The 22,909-nt window shown below is 42.7% G+C and overlaps 1 protein-coding gene and 1 pseudogene across 4 annotated transcripts in view; one reads left to right on the top strand and one right to left on the bottom strand.

The window, feature by feature from the left end:
- Window positions 1-22,561, top strand: part of TWSG1 (twisted gastrulation BMP signaling modulator 1) — a 113,639-nt gene extending 91,078 nt beyond the window's left edge. The window contains exons 6-7 of one of the 3 annotated variants that reach the window (XR_001897170.3): window positions 20,374-20,507; window positions 21,966-22,561. Coding sequence is in view for 2 of the 3 variants with exons in the window: in XM_021929944.2 (XP_021785636.1) it covers window positions 8,851-8,963 (113 nt within the window). In the remaining variant the exon portion in view is untranslated. Of the gene's footprint in view, window positions 1-8,850; window positions 9,899-20,373; window positions 20,508-21,965 lie in introns of those variants that run through there. The other 2 variants (XM_021929944.2, XM_017951532.3) reach the window with 2 other exon arrangements.
- On the bottom strand, window positions 13,489-14,031 carry LOC101026178 (annotated as a pseudogene). Its single transcript, XR_004180011.1, has one exon. The product of XR_004180011.1 is annotated as a 40S ribosomal protein S20 pseudogene (transcript).
- Window positions 22,562-22,909: the final 348 nt, after the last annotated feature.

Raw genomic sequence — 22,909 nt, 5'->3', positions numbered from 1 at the left:
TCCCTGCAGTGATTAAACACCAAGGGAAGACTGTCTTCCCGAATCCATGACTGGTGCCAGAGTTTTGGGTCCACAGATAAAATGTGTCTCTTTTGTCTCTACTAGAGAGGAAAAAAAAAACTGGAATTGGAAGGACTGGGAGATTGAAATATAGCAAGAGAGGCTGGGGAAGACAGTGAAAAGACTGCTTCCCTGATTTGAAATTGGTGAGATGTTCATTGGGCTGGTTGGTCTGAGGACCCAAGGTCATAGGTGGATCTCCTCACAGAGTGAGGGCAAGGACAGGGGACCAGTCTCTCAAAGGAGTCCTCCTGTCCCAGGTGTTTGGCACCAAATGTCCTTATGAAGAGAGTCCACCAACAGGCTTTGTGTGAGCAACAGGTTGTTTATTTCACTTGGGGGCAAGTGGGCTGAGCTTGAAAAGAGAGTCAGCAAAGGGAGATGGGGTGGGGCAGTTTTATAGGATTTGGGTAGGTAATGGAAGATTACAGTTAAAGGTGGTTATCTCTTGAGGGCAGGGGCGGGGGTCACAAGGTGCAGAATGGGGAGATCATGAGACTCATTGTCAGCGGGAGTGGCGGGGGGAAGTCACAAGGTCGATTGATTAGTTGGGATGGGGCAGGAACAAATCACAATAGTGGAATGTCATCTTTTGTGGTTCTTCAGTTGCTCTAGGCCATCTGAATGTATATGTGCAGGTTACAGGGGTTATGATGGCTTAGCTTGGGCTCAGAGGCCTGACAAGTCCATTGTGGCATCTTGGCAACATCTTATGAAGTGGGTCTGTTCAAGAATGTCTTGAGTCCTGGGAAGAATTTTCTATGGCCAGCTCTGGCATGTAAAACACTATTGGCTGCTCTGTCAAGCACCATAAGGACTCCTTCTCCAAGGGCAAATTTAAGAAGATGCAGCATCTGCCCTCGATTACAGGTAATGATAATGCATCTGATGGGCAAGTGTGATCCCATGTGGACAGGCTGTTGCAAGAATTTAGCAAACATGGTGGACAGGGCACTGGATGGAGGAAGTTCTAATCCTGTCCCTGCCACCACCTTGACCTCCCTGGCCTCAATCCTCTTGCCTCTCAGATCTTGTCTAGATTGGTGCTAAGATCCCTTTCTGTTCTGACATTCTATGCATGGCCCAGATAAGAGTGGTGCAAAGTAAAGCTTTAAAAACTGAGTTTTGAGTAACACCCATCTTTAGGTAGCTCTGGATCAATTAACTCACAAATATGAATTGCTCTACAATGTGCTTGGTGTCTAATCCAATCAATCACATTCTCACAAAAGCAATAGCTCAGTCTGTCAATTCAGATGCTGATTTCTCAGGAGAAATTTCCTTTGTTTGGAACAAAGAGGTGCCTCGTTAAAAGAACTGGTTAGAAACTGGTCATGCATCTGCAGAGGAGGAAAAGGAAGCAGCAAGACTTACTTTTTACTTTCCTTTCCACCTTGTGAATTTTGTACTTTCTGTTCGTATTACCTATTCTTTGAAATAATCACTTAACTCTTTACTTAGGAAATGATATAATGTCTGGGACTTGCTTTCACATGCTTCAATGAAGGAATATGGGTGGAGGAGACAGGATCAGCCACGTATTGATCATTGTTGAAGCTGGGTCATGGGTGCATGGGGGTTCCTTATACCACTCTGTCTATTTTGGAATATGTTTGAAATGTTTCATAGTGAAAAATTTAAATAATAAACATTTAATTTGTTTAAAAGTACAGTTAAAATGATTAGTCATAAACTGCAAACATTTGCTTGATTTCACCTTTTGCTTGAAAATTGTGTCACCATAGGCTAGGCACAGTGGCTCACGCCTGTAATCCCAGCACTTTGGGAGGCTGAGGTAGGCAAATCACAAGGTCAGGAAATTGAGACCATCCTGGCTAACATGGTGAAGCCCTGTCTCTATTAAAAGTACAAAAAATTAGCTGGGCATGGTGGTGGGTGCCTGTATTCCCCCAGCTACTTGGGAGGCTGAGGCAGGAGAATCACTTGAACCCAGGAAGTGGAGATTGCAGTGAGCCGAGATTGTGCCACTGCGCTCCTGCCTGGGCGACAGAGACTCCATCTCAAAACAAAAAGAAAGAAAAAAGGAAAGAAAGAAAAGAAGGAAGGAAGGGAGGGAGGGAGGGAGGAAGGAAGGGAGGGAGGGAGGGAGGAAGGGAGGGAGGGAGGGAGGGAGGGAGGAAGGAAGGAAACTGTGTCACGATAATGAAAATGAAAAGTTCCCTAGGATTAATCAGTCAAATTCTTGCAAGAGAAATTAGTGTGAGAAACTGGAGGTGAGACTGGAGTCGGAAGTTGGCCGCTTAACTCCTGCAGAGTGACAAAGCCGGTTAAGACTGGGAGAGACTTCTGGCAGATATCACGTGGGGATCTTCTGTTCTTCCTTGACTAAGTCTGAGCCAAGACAGACCCTCCGGGCCAGCGCTGCCTGGGTGTATTGACTGAGTAGGGACCATTGTTTGTGTACTCCTTTTGTCTCATGGACTCTTCCTTTAGAGAAAAAGTGTAAGATGTCACTCCATTAACAGGAGAGTAGGCTTCAAACATGCACCCAGCAGTGTGTCCTCTGAGGGAGAAAATGGTCTTGTATACCTGCATGCCCGAACAAAAGCAGCTACTGTTCTGATTTACTTAGCAATGCGAAAAAAAAAAATGAATCTATGAATAAGGATTTCTGGCACTGGGAAAAACTGCTGAAATAAGCTGGGTTTTTATATCATTTGTATTCATTTCCTGTTTCTGCTGTAGCAAATCAGCATCACAAACCTGATGGCTTAAAAAAGCACAAGCTTATAATCTAACAGTCCAGGAGGCCCAGAAGTCTGAAGTCAGTCTCACTGGACTAAGGTCAAGGTGTCAGTAGGGCAGGTTCTTCCTGGAGGTGCTGACGGGAAAATCTGTTCTCTGCCTTTTCCTGCTTCCAGTAGCTGTCACATTCCTTGGCGCATAGCCCCTTCCTTGGCCTTCAAAGTGCATCACTCCAGTCTCTGTTTCCTGCTCCTCCAACCCTGACTCCTCTGTGTCCCTCTTAGAAGGGCCTTGGTGATTACATAGGGTCCATACAGCTAATCCAGGCTGATCTCCCCATCTCAAGACACTGAATTTAATGACATCTGCCAAGTCCCTTTTCTACACAAGGTCATATTCATAGGAGATTAGGATCTGGACAACTTTGTGGGGCCAGCATTCAGCCAAGCCCACCTGTCACAGTGTGACACTACGGGAAGCATCTTGCTGGTGTCCCAGACCCAAGTCATGCTACTTAAACTGAGGTACGTGTACCCAGGCTCATGGGAAGAAGCTAGGCAGTTCTCAAAGGTACAAGAAGAATGTAGCGTTTTACCTTTATTTCATGGGAAGTGATTTAAGACTTATTTTATTTTATTTTATTTTATTTTATTTTATTTTTAAGACAAGGTCTCACTCTGTCATCCAGGCTGGAGTACAGTGGGGTAATCATAGTGCATTGCAGCCTCAGACTCCTGAGTTCAAGTGATCCTCCCACCTTAGACTCCCAAGTAGCTAGGGCTACAGGTGTGTGCCACCACACTCTACTAATTTTTTAAAACTTTTTGCAGAGATGAGGTCTCACTATGTGCCTCAAGCTGGTCTTGAACTCCTGGACTCAAGCGATCCTCCTGCTTCGGCCTCCCAAAGTGTCGGGATTACAGGTGTGAGCCACCCCACTTGGCAAGACATTATTTTAATATTTAAGTAAACACAGGTATGTTACAGAATAGAATGTTAGATTCTCATAAATTCTAAAACTAAAAATGTAAGTCTTGAAAGAAACATTCCCACTGTTGGCAAGGCTATCTGGGCCTCATCCCTAGACCCTTGAGTTGGGTGAAACTCACTTCTGCCACTGGAGTTCCTCAGTGTATGAGACTGAGAGGCACTGCTCATCAACTCCTCGCTTGACAGACAAGGAGACGGAGGCCCAACAGACAACAACCTCTTAAAATCGCAAAGAGGCAGACGAGGGTGGGTGCGCAGCCTCCCCGGCTTGTGGTGGTTTGCTGTGTGTTTACTCCAGAACGCCCTGTTCACATGGCTGAGACGGAGGACAGAAGGCTTGAGAGAGATGGAAAGAGCAGCCAGGTGGACCGACTGACGTGCTTCCTCACAGAAGGCTGCGTCACTGGCCTATCTGGTGGTATCCTGGGCACCGCCTGTATCAGAGGCTTCTCTGATGGTGGGATAAGGGCTCTGAAAGGCATGTTCTCTCAAGGGGAAATGAATAGGAATTTTTGGCAATTTGCCAGCTGCTAAATATTGATTCTGTTTCCCTTGAAGGAAGTTTAGCAGGATTCTAATGAGACATTTATGTGTTTACCAGCATTTATATGGCAAAGCATTTAGTAATGTTTATTTTAAAACAGTGGGTTTGAACCTAATAATGATTTTCTGTTGGAAGACCATGTCCGTCAGAATTTCACTCGCTTGAGAAAGCAGGAAACTCACATTTGGGGCCTCCTCCTCCTTTCTTCTCTCCCCTTCAGATGCTTCTAGATTTCCCTGTTGCTTCCTAAAGCAGTGATCCTCAGCCAGGGGAGTAAGAGTCTCTTTTTGGAATGGGATTTGTCAGATTTTTTTTGAAGGGAAATATGCAAAAATACAGATCGTGCCATGACAGCATGAATCACACATCGACACAAAGCTCAGCCAGTCCTACCACTCCCCATGATGCAAGATTGCCTGGACACGTTAATTGTCTGCTAGTTATTTTTGAATCTAACATCACTAGTACCAGTGTGTTGTTAACACCAGAGAATTGTGTTTGAGGCGATGAACTACGTGCACCAGAGAATGAAGCAGTGGAGAGCTGTTTGCATCGGGCGGGCAGTCAAAGCTCGGTGTGCCGGGCCACACTCTTGGCCCATGCACAGTTGCATGGGTTGGAATGCCATGGCTTGAATTCAGTAAGCCTCTGACTGTTAGTGCTCTGGGAATATTTCACTCCCTCAAAAAGATTCCACATGTCTCCAGGCAGGATCTGTACCTTTTCATGTGCCAAATGAAAGACATACACAGAACAATTACTCTGGTTGTCAGAGGTAGCCAAAAATATCCAAAACCTGGTACCAAATATGTAGGGCAAATGATTATTATGCAATGCCAATCTCAAACTGTGTTAGTTTCAGAAGCCCTTGAGTCAAGCATCGTTTCAAGTTGCAAATTTGTGGGTTAAGAAATAGAACTCCATTCAACAGCTGGGAAATTACTTGGACATTGGCAAATGCCAAAAAAATAATGTTCAAAGTAGGAGAACAAAATAACAAGCTCCTTTGTTTTAAAAGCATTACCCATTTCACAATTCATGAGGTCCTCAGAGCTAGGTTTGTATGATGAACAATCAAGGCATCTGCGAAGCGGCAAACACATTGAATTCATGTTTAAAGCAAAACCACATTTGCATGACGAACACTAGAACATTGCTCTAAATAACGACCGGTCCCTGGAACATCCAAAAACTCAGGAATGCAGAACAATGTGGGTACTTTGAGCAAACGAGGATGACTGACAAGATGGCGAACAACTGGAGGACAGCAGATTGCTCTTTTTTAGAAGCTTCCACCTCAACATATTGGATTCATTTTACATTCCTAGCCCAGAGAATTTGACTGTTGCTATTATAACTTAACTGCTCATGAGCCACTATTAGAAAGGTCACTTGTATCAAGGTATGAAACTATAATGACTAGGACATTTTTAAAAAGGCAAACTGACTCAGATCTCGGTTGTCTTAACTCTGCCCATGTAAGTACCATATACACAGATACTCACTTTTTTGGACAAAGTCTGATAAAATAATGAAAGTGTCCATATTTGCAAATCACAACTTTAGGCATTTTTTAAAAAATTAACTGGTTTTATTTACAAGGAGATTAGTGATTTTCTCTGCATTTGATTTCACTAAACTATCAAGCGCAGGTACAATATGTACTTTCTAGGTTCACACTCCTTAAGGAACACTTTTCTTTTTTTTTTTTTCAAATGTTGCTCTCCAGGTTGAGCCTCCCTAATCTGAAAATCTGAAATTGGAAATGCTCCAAAATCTGAAACTTTTAGAGCGCCGACCTAATGCCACAAGTGGAAAATTCCACACCTGATCTCATGTGAAGGGTCTCAGTGAAACACAGGCACACAAACCAGTTTATTCAGTGGCCCCAAGGGGAAAAAGACCTTCCCAGCCCCTCAGCTGCAATAGATATGTTCACTTATTCCCAGATTCCCCCAGGCAAGCATGCCCACAAAGGGTAATAAAATAAAACTTCATTTCATGCACAACATCATTTTAAAATAGCGTATAAAATTATCTTCAGTCTATGTGTATAAGCTGTATGTGAAGCAGAAATAAGGTTTGTGTTTAGATACTGCATCCCCAATATCTATATCATTATGCATGTGCAAACATTTCAAAATCCAAAAATTTCCAAAATTCCATACACTTCTGCTCTCTAGCATTTTGGATAAGTGATAACCTGTATTAACAAGCAGTAATTAATTTTGAAATGTGCTATGAACACGGTGAAACCCCGTCTCTACTAAAAATACAAAAAAAAAAAAAAAAATTAGCTGGGCATGGTGGTGGCAGCCTGTAGTCCTAGCTACTCCGGAGGCTGAGGCAGGAGAATGGCGTGAACCCGGGAGGTGGAGCTTGCAGTGAGCCGAGATTACGCCACTGCACTCCAGCCAGGGTGACAGAGCGAGACTCCATCTCAAAAAAAAAAAAAATGTGCTATGCATACTTTTACATAGCTAATGGTTTCAGCAGCAAGGGTGATCATCTCTGCTTCATATCCAACATTTCACTAATCACCTATTTTATAAGGTTTCTTTTCCTTAATCCATATTACTCTGTTACAATACAAACTAAGGCACATTAAAATTTTAAAGAGTTTCTTGAGCAGACAGATTCATGGACTGGGCAGCACCAGACCTCAAGTAGCTTGAGGCACCACCAGAAGGACACTGTGGTTTTTACAACATGAATGCAGAAGCAAGGCAAAGAAATCCATCCAGTCAAAGTCCCTAGTTAGAAGTTAGTTCCGATTGGCCTAGAATACAACCATTGACACTGAGATGGGTTTTGTTTGCTTACTAGGAAGCCAGGGTGCTGGAGCCTCCTCACTCTAGTGGCCTCCCAATGAATTATATGAATTATTTATTTAGAAAACTGACTCTCTTTCAACATTTCAGTCATATAATGAAAGTATTTTTGTTTGCTTTTTTCTTTCTTTCCTTTCTTTTTCTTTCTTTGCTTCTTTCTTTATTTTTTTTCTTTCTTTCTTCCTTTTTTTTTTTTTTTTTTTCTGAGATAGAGTCTCTCTCTGTTGCCCAGGCTGGAGTGCAATGGCACAATCATAGCTCACTTTAGCTTCAAACTCCTGAGCTCAAGCCAGCCTCCCAACTCAGCCTCCTGAGTAGCTGGGACTACAGGCATGTGCTACCACGCCTGGCTAATTCTCCATTTTCTTGAAGAGATTAGGTCTTGCTGTGTTGCCTAGGCTAATCTCCAATTCCTGACCTTAAGCAATCCTCCTGCCTCAGCCTCCCAAAGTGGTGGAATTACAGGCATGAGCCACTGCACCAAGCCTATAATTTTTTTTTTTTAATTAAAAAATTCTGGCTGGGCATGGTGGCTCACACCTGTAATCTCAGAACTTTGGGAGGCTGAGGCAGGTGGATCACAAGGTCAGGAGTTTGAGATCAGCCTGGTCAAAATAGTGAAACCCCATCTCTACTAAAAATACAAAAAATTAGCTGGGTGTGGTGGGGGAGCACCTGTAATCCCAGCTACTCGGGAGGCTGAGGCAGGAGAATTGCTTGAACCAGGGAGGTGGAGGTTGCAGTAAGCCGAGATCATGCCATTGCACTCCAGCCCGGGTGACAGTGCAAGACTCTGTCTCAAAAAAAAAAAAGTTCCATATACAAAGATGTTTTCATTTGTGATATGAGTTGGTCTCATATCAGTTATAAACTCCTTTGCCTCTGTTAGCCAGATTTCAATTGTGAGCAGATACTTTTTATCACTGTTGAGCTTTATAGAATTTCACAGCCGGTAAGACTAAGTTGATCTGGGTGCTTTCCTTATATATGTATGCTATGGTTTGGATTTGTGTCCCCGCCTAAATCTCATGTCTAATTCTTTTTTTTTTTTTTTCTTAAGATGGAGCCTTGCTCTGTCACCCAGGCTGGAGTGCAGTGGGGCGATCTCAGCTTACTGCAACCTCTGCCTCCCTGGTTCAAGCAATTCTCCTGCCTCAGCCTCCCAAGTAGCTGGGACTACAGGCATGTGCCACCATGCCTGGCTAATTTTTGTATTTTTAGTGGAGACGGGGTTTCACCATGTTGGCCAGGCTGGTCTTGAACTCCTGACCTCAAGCGATCCACCCACCTCGGGCTTCCAGAGTGTTGGGATTACAGGCGGGAGCCACTGCGGCCTAATTATAATACCCAATGTTGGAGGGTGGGCCTGGTGGGAGGTGATTGGATCATGGGAGTGGACTTCCCCCTTGCTAGTGAGTTCTCTCGAGATCTGGTTGGTTAAAAGTGTGTAGCACCTCCCGCTTCTCTTTCTTCCTCCTGCTCCAATCATGTAATGCATGCTTGTTTCCCCTTCACCTTCCAGCATGATTTTAAGTTTCCTGAGGCCTCCCCAGCCCTGCCTCCTGTACAGCCTGCAGAACCATGAGCCAGTTAAACCTCTTTTCTCTATAAATTACCCAGTCTCAGGTAGTTCTTTATAACAATGCAAGAGCGGACTAATACAATGTATTTATATGAAGTGCTTCTGAAGACAAACTGCCTCTGAACTTCATCATCTAGGGCACAAACATCACCAAGCTGGAGAACACCCTTGGCCTGCTGCAGCTCCCTTGACATCGTCCTGCATAACTTCCTCCGGTGGCCTCACTTCAGAGACGATCCCTGGTCCATGAAAAGCAGAAGGCAAGTGAAAATGTATACATAAGCCCACGACTCATTTCAGCAAGCCAGGCATCTCTTTCCCTTTTATCATTACACAAGTAAAGCATGAATTCATGCTGATTGTAAAAAAAAAATGCAGCAAGGCAGAAATACATGGAGCAAACAGTGAAAGCCCCTTCATCACACCTTCTTTCCATCTCCTTCCCCTCCCAGACGTCTCTCAGAGTATTTATAGATTCAACAGATGGAAGACCTCCCGCCCCAGCTCGGCTCCACCCCACCCCTGCACTCCTAGGAAGACCTCTCCTTCTCATTCCCCAAGAGCACAGATTTTATGCTGGAGAATTTCTAGAGTGGAAAAGGAGGCCTAGTTTTACAAACTGAAGGGGTCCCATAGATACCTCAGGCAGAGCGGGAAATCCAAGCATGAGTCTGTAGAGGGGGAGGTGCAGCCTAGTGGCTGGCGGCCGGACGGCAAGCAGAGAGGCTGCAGGCAGGTAGCTTTGGGGACAGTGAGGAGGATGTGAGTAGCTCAGACAGAGGCGACGGCACACAGAGGCCTCCCTCCCAGGGAACAGCTCCAGCTTTAGGACCTATCTTTTGCAGCTCAGGAGCTGTTCTGAGTTAGCAAGGACGTGGACTCTTCTAAGCCTTCCTTTGTGTCTTTGTGTAACTGCCTTTGTCTGGGGAGCCCCGGGGGCTGCAGCTGTCAGGAGGAAGCGGGCCCAGCCTCAGCCAGGCCTGCACGGCAAAGGGGCAGCCCCACTCTCCGGAAACAGGGAGGGCCCAGCGCAGAGCAGCGTTCCCCAGCAGAGGACAGTGAGATGGGCCCAGACCTGCCTTAGGGGTGGGAAGAAGCTGCCCTTAAAAAGGGGTTACAGGCCGGGCGCGGTGGCCCACACCTGTAATCACAGCACTTTGGGAGGCTGAGGCAGGCGGATCACTGAGGTCAGGGGTTGGAGACCAGCCTGGCCAAAATGGCGAAACCTCCGTCTCTGCGAAAAATACAAAAATTAGCCTGGCGTCGTGTCAGGAGCCTGTAATCCCAGCTACTCGGGAGGCTGAGGCAGGAGGCTCGTTTGAACCCCAGAGGCAGAGGTTGCAGGGAGCCTAGATTGCACCACTGGACTCCAGCCTGGGCAATGGAGTGAGACTCTGTCAAAAAAAAAAAAAAACAAACAAACAAACAAAAAAGTAGGAGGGGTGGGGTGTGTTATGAAAGTTGCTGGTGCCAAAACGGGGTCACTTGGGTCAAACTCTAAACTCTAGCAAAATGGAGTTGCAGGGAGGCCATGAAAAGCCCTCACACCCACATGCTCGCCAGGGGACCCATCTCAAGACGTTCCTGCACGTAGACCCACATCAGGACTGGTTGCAAGGACTTGTGGAGGCTGCCGTATTCCAGATCCGCCACCAGCACGGAATAGTGACCTGGCAGTGATCGCCTCCACCAACAAACAGACGACAGCTCCTGCAGCGAGCTTCTGTGGCCTGACAGTCTTGTTTCAAAGCAGCGTGCGTGGACTTCTCTTTGTCTTTTAAACTTTATGAGCCATCATGGCACACGCTTCCACAGATTGCAATCCCTTGCATAGTCCCAAATGAGCTCATTTGTTTCCGAGTCTGTCTCTCTGAGTTTCCTCTTTAGGTTGATGGCATGATTTCGTTTTTTTTTTTTTTAAACTATGTATACACACAGATATATAATTTTTTAAAACTGTAAATGGAATCCTGTTATTTTTCTGTGACTTGCTTTTTCCCTTAATAGACTACAGCATTTCAGATTGCTAGATGTAGAGCCATCTTGGATTTTTTTAAAGGAAAGCTGCCTATCTTTCATAATTAGAAGGCTCCGCCGCGGGCGGTGGCTCAGGCCTGTAATCCCAGCGCTTTTGGGAGGCCCAGGCAGGCGGCTCACTTGAGGCCAGGAGTTAGAGACCAGCCTGGCCAAAATGGTGAAACCCCATCTCTGCTAAAAATACAAAAATTAGCTGGGCGTGGTGGTGCGCACCTGTAATCCCAGCTACTCGGGAGGCTAAGGCAGGAGAATCGCTTGAACCCGGGTGGCGGAGGTGGCAGTGAGCCAGGATTGCTCCACTGTACTCCAGCCTGGGTGACAGAGTAAGACCCTGTCTTAAAAAAAAAAGAAGGCTGTTGGTGGGCCGGGCATGGTGGGATTACACGCCTATAATCCCAACACTTTGGGAGGCCAAGGCCAGCACATCACATGATGTCAGAGTTTGAGACCAGCCTGGCCAACGTGGTGAAATCCTGTCTCCACTAAAAATACAAAAATTAGGGCGCGGTGGCGTTTCCCAGCTACTGGGGAGGCTGAGGCAGGAGAATCACTTGAACCTTGGGAGTGGAGGTTGCAGTGAGCCAAGATCTGGCCACTGCACTCCAGCCTGGGTGACAGAGGGAGCCACCATCTCAAAAAAAAAAAAAAAAGAGAAAGAAACAAAAGGCTGTTGGTGGTGCTCCTTTGTTTCCTGCAGCTGATTTAGGATTAAGAAGCAGTCTGTGTAAAGGATGGGGAGGGCTAGGGAGAGTGAGGCCTTCGGTGAGACCACTCGCCCAGACTTGCAGTGACCTGCTGGAGCCTGCCTCTGAAACCCCCTTTCCTACTAACCAGCCCATGTCCTGGGGGAGCAACCTGCATGTCCTCAGCCCCTACGTCTCTGCAAAGGAGAGATTGGGGAACGTTGAGTGGAGATCCCCAAATTCCATCATTTTGAAAAATACTTTTGTTTCATTTTAGTTTTCCATAGCACAAGCCTATTAAACTTTCAAAGAAGGTTTAATGATGTTAAAGGCCTTCCTCTTCCCTTTTATGTCATTTGCTCTCTTTTTTGAAGCCATCAAAGACAAGCTTCAAATGCTGAGAATGTCAACTTCATCCAGTTTAATGCTTTTATATGTGTTGCCAAGAAAGAAATTCCCAGAAGCAAAAATGTCGAAATAATCTTTGTGAAAGGCAAAACACAAAAAACAAACACAAAAAACCCAAAAGCCTATTTCAGATGTCAGTGGTCAGCAATATTTTTGAAAAATAATTATCACCTTTGAAAATTATGTTTCTTAAAATTAATTTCGCTAAGATCACAGTTAGGCTTTCCTTTCACAGAACTATCAAACAGCTTCTGATATCAAAATAACTGGCAATTTGCTTTTCCTAGGGCAGCGCTGAATTTCCTTAGTAGTTAGTTAGCTTTTATAAGTTAATAAAGTGTGACAATGCCATGAATGTTGGAGCAGGGTCAAAGACAGGAAGCCGAGTAGATGTGTCTTTCGTGGTCCCGGCTCCGTTTTCATGGCCACACAAGTGCCGTGGCTTGCCTCGTGGATGGGAGACCCTGTGAGCCAGATACTGAGTCAAAATTTGAATTTTTCTAAAGTTAGCACAGAGGGGATTTCACAAAGTGTAATTCTCTTGGAAGAAGGGCTGATGTCATTTTTAAATTGTGTGAAATTAAATCATGCAAACTTAAAGCTATTAGAACCTTAAATTATTCTGAGCCTTGAGAAGAATGTGGCTATGTGGTCTAAGTTACGTGGCATGCAGCTGCAACTTCTGCCTTTTTTCCTGTAAATAATTAGGAAGACCAGGTAGCAGCAGAATCAGGGCCCCTCAGACCATTACCCCTCCTCACAGAGAAATCATCTTCTTTGGAATGTAGCAATCTGTAGTCAATCAAATTGCTGTAATATATGCTCTGGTCTTGTATACAAAATGTTACAATCCTGCTAAAACTTTTCTGTCTCTGCCTATATAAGGGAGACGTTAGCTTCTCCACTTTATTTATTTATTTATTTATTTTAGATACAGGGTCTTGCTCTGTCACCGAGGCTGGAGTACAGTGGTGCCATCATAGCTCACTATAACCTTGAACTCGTGGGCTCAAGTGATCCTCCTGGTTCAGCCCCCTGAGTAGCTGCTGAGACCACAGGCACGTGCCACCATGCCTGGCTAATTTTTTTTTACTTTTTTTAGTAATGGGGTCTCAGTATGTTGCCCAGGCTGGTCTCAAACTCTTGGCCTCGAGTGATCCTCCCGCCTTGGCCTCCCAAAGCCTTGGGATTACAGACATGAGCCACCACGCCCAGCCAACATCTCTACTTTAAAATGCTGACCCTATTCATCTGGAGTCTGCATTTACCGGGTGGCTATCCTCAAGCTTTGCACTAAACTCTACACTTTCATCCTCTTTTCTGAATTTCATTATTTAATATTGACTACTGTAAAACTGAATTTCAAATTTTCCTCCCCACTATAGGGTGATAGAGCTATCCAGGGGGAATGGCTCATCTGGGGAAAAGGGGAAGCCTGAGAATTTTCGAGCAGGATTTCCCAGTCCTGAAGAGGGCGCTCCTGGTGAGTCCTGGGATGATTTCAAAGCAGTGACTTTGGCAATCAGGTTTATTGGAGCTTTATTTATTTATTTATTTATTTATTTATTTATTTATTTAATAGAGCAGGGCTTTATTTACCCCAACAGAGGGCTAAAGGGCATACACTTGATGACAATAGAACGGTCATTTTTTTTTTTTTTTTTTTTTTTTTTTTTTTTTAACAACTGGTAATCAATTTATTAAAATAGTTGACTTAAGCATCTGCAATGGTGACTTCCACCTCAACTCCTGGCTCAATACTGATGGAAGTAATCTGCTTAACAATCTCAGAAGGACTGTGCAAGTCAATGAGTCGCTTGTGGATTCTCATCTGGAAACGATCCCATGTCTGAGAACCTTCACCACAAGGAGTTTTTCTTGTAGTGATTCTCAGAGTCTTGGTAGGCATTCGAACTGGTCCTTTCACTTTCAGGTTCTTTTCCTTCGCGCCTCTGATCAAGTCAGCACACACCTTTTCCAGGGATTTAACGTTGCGGCTCGTTAGGGTGATTCGAATTCGGTGAATTGCCACCTCCGGCTCCACGGGTGTTTTTCCGGTATCCTTAAAAGCCATGGCTGCTGCGCGGCTTCCTGACCGACTTGTTCCTCCGCAAGAGCGAACAGCGATGAGTCAGGAGCAGGAGCGTGCGAACCAAAGATCCGCAAGTCCTACGACCGCGTCTTCCTCAAAAAGCCGGTCATTGTTTTTATTCCAGTTTTTTAAAGACAGAGTCTCACTCTTTCCCCTAGGCTGGAGCGCAGTGGCACAATCATAGCTCACTGCAGCCTCAAACTCCTGGCATTAAGCAGTCCTCCCATCTCAACCTCCCTAGTGGCTGAGACTGTAGGTGTACGCTGCTATGTCTGGCTAATTAAAAAGCTTTTTTTTTTCTGTAGAGACAGGGTTTCGCTATGTTGCCCAGGCTGGTCTCAAACTCCTGGCTTCAACTGGTCCTCCCACGTTAGCCTCCCAAAGCACTGGGTTTACAAGCATGAGCCATTGCACCCAGCCCCAACTGTTAAAAATAATGCAGTAATTACTTTAAAAAAATTTCCCAGCACTTTGGGAGGCCGAGGCGGGCGAATCACGAGGTCAGAAGTTCAAAACTAGCCTGGCCAACATAGTCAAACTTCGTCTCTACTAAAAAATACAAAAAAAAAATTAGGTGGCCATGGTGAAGGGTGCCTATAATCCCAGCTATTTGGGAGGCTGAGGCAGGAGACTCGCTTGAACCCAGGAGGCGGAGGTTGCAGTGTGCCGAGATCACGCCATTGCACTCCAGCCTGGGCAACAATGCGAGTAGACTCCATCTCAAAAAAAAAAAAAAATTTTTTTTTCAACCTTAAAACAGAAAGTTTGAGCCCCACCAAATGCTTTTCCAATAATTGGATCAGATGAACCAGCTCAAATATTAGTTACTCCTGTTAGTGGGCTTATTTGGTGGGTGGACTATTACATAGTTCTTCATTGTTTTACCCTTAATTTTATAAGGTTTAATTTATATAAAACTACTGTTCCCGGCCTGGGGAACATGGTGAAACCCCATCTCTACAAAAAATAGAGAAATTAGCTGGGCATGGTGGTGCACACCTGTAGTTCCAACTACTTAGGAGGCTGAGGTAGAGGATCATCTGAGCCCAGGGAGGTGGAGGCTGCAGTAAGTCATGATCACACCACTGCACTCCAGGCTGGGTGACAGAGAAAGACCCTGTCTCAAAATAAACAAAAAACAACAGCAAAACCCTACTGCTCAAAGTGAGAAGCGGAGTGAAAAGGCAACCCACCAGATAGGAAAATATATTTTTAAGTCATGTGTCTGCTATAGGATGAACATCTAGAATATATAAATAACTCCTACAACTCAACAACAAAAACAAAAACCTGAAACAACCCAATTTAAAAATGGTCAAGGGACTTGAATAGACCTTTCTCCAAAGAAGATATACAAATGGCCAATAAATACCAGGCACGGTGGCTCACACCTATAATCCCAGCACTTTGGGGGACGAGGTGGGTGGATTACTTGAGGTCAGGGGGTTCAAGACCAACCTGGCCAACATGATGAAACCCCATCTCTACTAGAAATACAAAAATTAGCTGAGAGTGGCGGGGGGCACCTGAATCTCAGCTATTCGGGAGGCTGAGGCACAAGAATGACTGGAACCCAGGAGGTGGAGGTTGCAGTGAGCCGAGATCATGCCACTGTACTCTAGCCTGGGCAACAGAGCGAGACTCTCAAAAACAAAACAAAACAAAACAAAAAGCAAATGGTCAATAAGCACAGGACTCATCATTAGGGAAATGCAAAGCGAAACCAAATTAGATACCGCTCCACGCTCATTAGGATGACTATTCTTTCTTAAAAATACAGCAAATAACAAGTGTTGGTGAGGATGTGGAGAGTTGGAACCCTTGTGCACTGTTGGTGGGAATGTAAAGTGGTGCAGTCACTATGGGAGACAAGATGTTGGTTGCTCAAAAAAGTCAAACAGGCAGGACGCAGTGGCTCACACCTGTAATCCCAGGACTTTGGGAGGCTGAGGCGGGCGGATCACCTGAGGTCAGGAGTTGGAGATCAGCCTGTCCAACATGGCAAAACCCCATCTCTACTAAAAATACAAAATTAGCCAGGCATGGTGGTGCATGCCTGTAGTCCCAGCTACTCAGAAGGCTGAGACAGGAGAATCACCTGAACTGGGAGGAGAGGTTCAGGTGATCCAAGATCACACCATTGCACTCCAACCTGGGTAGCAAGAGTGAAATTCCATCTCAAAAAAGAAAGTCAAACATAGAATTACCATATGATCCAGCAGTTCCACTTCTGGGTATATACCCAGAAGAATTTAAAGCAGAAACTCAAACAGATATTTATGCACCAATGTTCACAACAGCCTTATTCACAATAGCCAAAAGGTGGAAATAACCCAAACATTCATTGATAAATGAGTAAATGAAAAGTAGTATGTACATATCCTGAAATCATCTTTAAAAGGAATGAAATTCTGACATGTTACAACATAAAGGAGACTTGAATTATACTAGGTGAAATAAGCCAGACACAAAAAAACAAATATTGTATGATTCCACTTACGTTGGATACCTACAGTAGTCAAATTCATAGAGACAGAAAGTAGAGGCATGGTCACAGGAGTAAGGCAGGGGCAGTGGGAAGTTATTTAATGGGTGCAGGGTTTCAGCTGGGGAAGATAAAAAAGTTCTGGCAATGTCTGGTGGTGATGGTAGCACAAGAATGTGAATGTACTTAATGCCACTATCTGTATGCTTAAAAATGGTTAAAATGGCTAATTTTAATGTTACATATATTTGACCACAATTTTTTAAAAGTGGGGAAGCGTAAGGAATGCTTTGTTCAATCACAAACAATTTAACAAGGAACACAAAAATGATAATTTTTCAAGTTCCTGTCAAGATATTTTCCACTAGATCTATACCATATATTTATCTGGTCGTAATTCTTACATAGCATATCAAACTATCTCTGGTTCTTCAAACATCGATGTTAAAAGAGAAAATACTACTATATAGTAAAAAAAAAAAAAAAAAAAATTCAATTTGGCTTTTTACTTACAAAGAAAAGAAGATCTGTACTCACAATGTATGATTTCTGAACAAATGACAACCAATAGCACCAATAGCAGTTTGAGATCTTCTCTAGCTCCTCATTTAGAAACAAAACTGAAAAATTACAAAAATAAGCCAACCAGGTTTTCTAAAACCAAAAATTGCAAGCATTTGAAATAGCTGCTTTGGTCTATTTTCTGATGCCATCATGCAAATACATTTCCATCTAAATTTTTTCTCATTTAAACAAATTTGTATCAACATGATATATGTAAATTACTTTTTAAAAAGAGTACAGCTTAAAGTCAGCTGATGAGCAATGAAAAAAATAAAAAGTAAAAAAGTCAGAGTATAGCAGGGTTTGTGATGAAAAGTCTATGTCTCCTTCCCACCCTAGGCCTACCTTCATAGGCGATCATTTTTCTATATTTTATTCTCTTGATCATTACCTTCAGGGTTCTAAATTTTATATTTCCATACTACTATTTTTAGATTAGATGGTTAACATCTAACAAGTCCCTGCTCTAAAAGATGAGGATTTAACCCATACTATTGCCTTTCTCCTCTCAATTTTTATTATTATTTTGCTTATGTCTTTTTCTTTTTTTTAATCTTTGTAATTTGAAATGAAACACTTAAGCCTCTATTTCATGATCCATTAACTTTATACAATATTCCTTGCCAATCCAGGATATAAGATTCTCTGCAACTTGGGTTCCAGTATTAAGTCTTCTGTGAATTGTCTATTGGGTGACTTTTTAAAGTTGAAAACCATTAAATAGCATGCACATTATTATAATATGTAGGTATTATTAATCAGAGAGCTTTTAAAAAATATGCTAAGATTCTGTTTCCTCCTCTATATGGTCAATGTCAGCACTCCAGTGTCAACTGAAAGAAGTTCTAGAATCATGGGCAAAAAATACTCTCTTCTAAAACACTATCAATTGCTCAAAATGTTACAATTACATTTTAGCATGTTTCATGTTTGAATCAAGACTATCCTGTACAATCTTCTGTTTTGCTTGGCATTTCTAATTGCCTTTTGCTTTTTTTTTTTTTTTTTTTTGAAATGGAGATGGAGTCTCACTCTGGTACCCAGGATGGAATAGAGTGGCACGATCTTGGCTAACTACAACCTTCGCCTCCTGGGTTCAAGCAATTCTCCTGCCTCAGCCTCCCGAGTAGCTGAGACTACAGGCATGCACCACCACACCTGAGTATTTCTGTATTTTTAGTAAAGATGAGAGGAGGGGTTCTCACCATGTTGGTCAGGCTGGTCTCAAAACTCCTGACCTCAAGTGATCCACTGGCCTCAGCATCCCGAAGTACTGCGATTACAGACATGAGCCTCCACACCCGGCCTCTAAGTGCCTTTGTTTTATCTGATTTGAAAAAGAAGCATGTCTTCTTCTTAATAGGCTTCTAGGTCAGTTTAAATCTTTGTTGTATCCCATATCTTCCTTTCTCTTGGCTGTCTACATATTTCACTAATATATACATCCTCAAAATCTTCCTAAAAACGAATGTGTGGGTGCTATACTTTCTAAGTTCTTGGACGTGTACAAATATCCTAATTTTGCTTCCTCATTCAATTGATAGGTTGGCTATATATGGCATTTTACATTGTAAATAATTTAAAATTGATATGATAGAAAACCCTGACTTACCACTTTTTCCTACAAAAAACAGTTTGTCTGTTTGTCTACCTTAGTATTTTCGTTTTTGCAGTTTATTTCTTGTATATCCAGGGGTCCTTAATTGCTCATATTTGCTGTCTAGCCAACTTCTATGCCTCAAGGCTATCCTTCATTAAGGGCTGCTGTGTTGGTAGCAGAGACGTTTTGGTGGTCAAGTCGTTTTTCCATTGATAAGGTTCTCTGACAGAATAGATTATCTTATATCTAGTGGACTAGTAGCTTTGCAATCGGGGACCTTACCCCTGACTTTCTACCACTGCATGTCACAACATTCTGTAGCTAGTAAGGTAACAAACTCATTAATGCATCAAAAGTCCCAGAAATTGCTAAGATAACTAAAATAGTATTTCATGAGGATGTAAATTTCATTCAATAATAAGATAAATGGCCGGGTGTGGTGGCACACACCTGTAATCCCAGCATTTTGGGAGGCAGAGGCAGGCAGATCACCTGAGGTCAGGAGTTTGAGACCAGCCTGACCAACATGGCAAAACCCCGTCTCTACTAAAAATACAAAAATTAGCTGGGCATGGTGACATGCACCTGTAGTCCCAGCTACTCGGGAGGCTGAGGCAGAGAATCGTTTGAATCTGGGAGGTGGAGGTTGCAGTGAGCCTAGATCGCACCACTGCACTTCAGCTGGGGGACTCTGTCTCAAACAAAAAAAAAACAAGTAATAATAATAATAAATATAATAGCTGAGATGCCTGCTATTTCAAAACGACAAATGAATTATTGTTTTCAAGATACAGGTTTTAAAGGGACAAATGAGAAAATGTATATTAAGCAACTTTTAAAAAATAAACAGGAAAGTAGTATAAAATGACAGAAAAACTTTATATTGGCATTGTATCTCCTATCTTTTGAATCTAGATCAACTTCTGGATAAGCAAATTTGTTTGTATACTTGATATTTATTAAATCATAGATTTTTAAATATTAGCCTATTACATATTTCATGATTTTAGATATTTCCAATGTCAAACTTTCAAAAGTACATGTTTAACTCCTAATGATTCTTCAATTATTTGCATATCTTTTTTGTTTCTAATGTTGTTTACAAATGAACAAATTCTTTAGTTAGAAATGCTAGTTTAAGCCAGACATGGTGGCATGTGCCTTATAGTCTTAGCTACTCAGGAGGCTGAGGCAGGAGGATTGCTTGAGCTCAGGAGGTTGAGGCTGAAGTAAGCTGTTGATTGAACCATTGCACGTCAGCCTGGTGACAGAGTAAGACCCTATGTCTCCCCCCCGAAAAAAAAAAAAGAAGAAGAAAGAGAGAAAGAGAACGAAGGAAAGAAATGCTAATTTAGGTGAGAGATTCAATTATATATTATAATTAGACAAGAATCAACAAAGTAATGACTACTTAATTTGTTCTTAATTAAACTTTTTTTCATTCTTAGTCTTCCTAGAGCATGACTATTCAAATCAGGCTATACTAATCAGTCTAATCAGACTAATTAGAATATCTTATTCTAAAGGATCAAAACATAACAAACACAGCTAGATAACATCACACTGTTATGTTTTTCTTGCCTAATTAATTTTAACCAAAGAACATGGCATAGATCAGTTGTTACATTTTAAAAGTCAAATTTGGGCTTATAACAATGGGTTTATGAAATATAAAATAATTATGAAAATTATAAAATAGCTATTAAAATGTATTTTGTGTCATTATACTTAATTTCTCTCTTATACAGGCATACCTCATTTCATTGTGTTTTGCTTTATTACCCTTCACAGGTACTGCATTTTTCACAAATTGGAGGTTTGTGGCAACCCTGCATAAATCAAGTCTATCAGCACCATTTTTCTAACAACATATGCTCACTTGTCGTCTCTGTGTCAGCATTTTTTAGCAATATTTTAAAATTAAGGTATGTACTTTTTTAGACATAATGTTATCGCACACTTAGTAGACTACAGTGTAGTGTAAACATAACTTTTAAAAGGTTTTTTATGTTAACTTTATTTTTTCAATTGAATAATAATTGTACATATTTATGGGATACATAGTGATGTTTTGATATATATAATATGTAGTGCTCAGATTAGGGTAATTAGAAGATCCATGATCTCAAACATTTATCATTTTTTTGTGTTGGGAACATTCAATATCCTCCTTCTAGCTATTTGAAACTATGTATTATTTGTAACTACAGTCATACTACAGTGGTATGGAACACTAAAACTCATTCCTCCTATCTCACTGTAATTTTGTATACTTGGACAAATCTCTCCCTATCCCCCCTTCCCCATACCCTTCTCAGCCTCTAGTAACCTCTGTTCTATTTTTTACTTCTATGAAATAAAAAAAATTTTTTTTGATAGAAACAAGATTCTTGCTATGTTACCCAGGCTGGTCTTGAACTCCTGGACTCAAAGGATCCTCCTGCCTCAGGGTCCCAAAGTGCTGGTATTACAGGCATGAGCCACCGTGCCCAACCAAGATCAACTTTTTCTAGCTTCCACATATGAGCGAGAACATGTGGTGTTTAACCTTCTGTTCCTGCCTTATTTCCCTTAACATAACGTCCTCCAGTTCCATCCATGTTGCCATGAATGACAGGATTTCACGCTTTTTTATGGCTGAATAGCATTGCATTGTGTAAATCCACCACGTTTTCTTTATGCATTCATCTGTTGTTGGACACCTGGTTTGATTCCACATCCAGGTTATTATGATTACGGCTGCAATAAACACAGGGGCACAGATGCCTCTTTGATACACTGACTTCCTTTCCTTTGGGTAAATGGGTAGCAGTGGGATTGGTGGGTATGGGTAGTTCTATTTGTAGTTTTCTAAGGAAGTTTCATACTGTTCTCCATCGTGGCTGCACTAATAACTGGGGAATCTGTTATTATTAATTGTACTAATAACTGGGGAGGATGGGAGTCTTTTCACCTTTCTGGCCAATTTTCTCTATGCTTGGAATTATTTCAAAATGAATCATTAAAAATAATTTTAAAAGGAGAACAGGGCAGGAGAAAGTCAGAGGCAGTGAGTATAGAAAACGGAGTTTTACTATCACAAGGAGAGTTAAGAAGAGTTTAATCAGTTTCAGCCTTCAATCTGTTTCCGTTGACACCACGCGGATCCAAGAGGAGCGCCCCCAATAAAACTCAGCCCCAAACACAGATCTGTGAGCTAATGAAATGATTCTTGTTCTTTTAAACCACTATGTTTTGGGGTAGGTTGTTAGTAGCAATAGTGACTGGAGCAGAGCTCTCTGGGTTTTCTTTTATGAATCTTATAACAAGCAGACCTCGTTTTATTTTGCTTCACTTTGCTTTGAACAAACCTTCAACTTTTCTTGTTTATCTGTGCTTCACAGACACCACCATCTTTTGCAAATTGAAGGTCTGTGGAAACCCTGCATGGAGGAAGTGTATCGGCACCATTTTCCCAACAGCACGTGTTCACTTTGGGTCTCTTTTCACATTCCCCTGAAGAGGGAAACAGCACAGGCCTGGGCAGTGCAATGCTCCCATAGTGCACCTCATTGCATGGACATTCCCCTGAGGCTGGTGGGCAAGTCAGTGCCAAGCAGCCCATTCTGTGATCAGCCCATCCCCCATGGGAGTCTTGTCCCTTGGTGGCAAGTGTTTCCATAGTGCTATAGAATGGATAGTTGTCCCCTCGAAATCTCACGTTGAAATTTGATCCCCCAGGTTGGAGGTGAGGCCTGGTAGAAGGCATTTGGAATCCAGGGGCAGATCCCTCATGAATGGCTTGGTGCCATTCTCTCAAAAGTGAGTGCTCACTCTTAGTTCCAGAGAAAACTGACTGTGAAAGAACCCAGCACCTCCCTCCCTCTCTTTTCCTTTCTCTTTCCTGCTCTCCTTCACTTTCTGCCATGAGTGGAAGCTTTCCAGGGCCCTCACCAGAAGCAGATGCCAGCACAATGCTTCTTGGACAGCCTGCAAAACTGTAAGTGAAATAAACCTATTTTCTATGTAAGTGACCCAGCCTCAGGTGATTATTTTATTGCAATGCAAAATCGACTAAGATACGTAGCCTCTAGGTGTCCCAGCCATGCTTTTCTTATCTAAACATGCAGAGAAACGAGTAGCCCCCTGCAGTCATAACCACTCATTATAAACCTCCAAAACCGCAGCCCTCACTGGTGACTTTTCAGCCACTGCATACCCAAAGATCATGTTCTCTCATAGCACAAAGGCATCCCTGGTACTCCCAAAGCTAAAGAGACCAGAGAACTGACTCATAAGAAACAATAAATCTTTCTGAGTTTCTCTTCAAAGGGTTTAGCCTGTTGAC

This window comes from Papio anubis, chromosome 19 (assembly GCF_008728515.1).
Source record: "Papio anubis isolate 15944 chromosome 19, Panubis1.0, whole genome shotgun sequence".
NCBI lineage: Eukaryota > Metazoa > Chordata > Mammalia > Primates > Cercopithecidae > Papio > Papio anubis.
The sequence above is the reverse complement of the archived record's forward strand: the minus strand, read 5'-3'. Positions and strand labels throughout refer to the sequence as shown.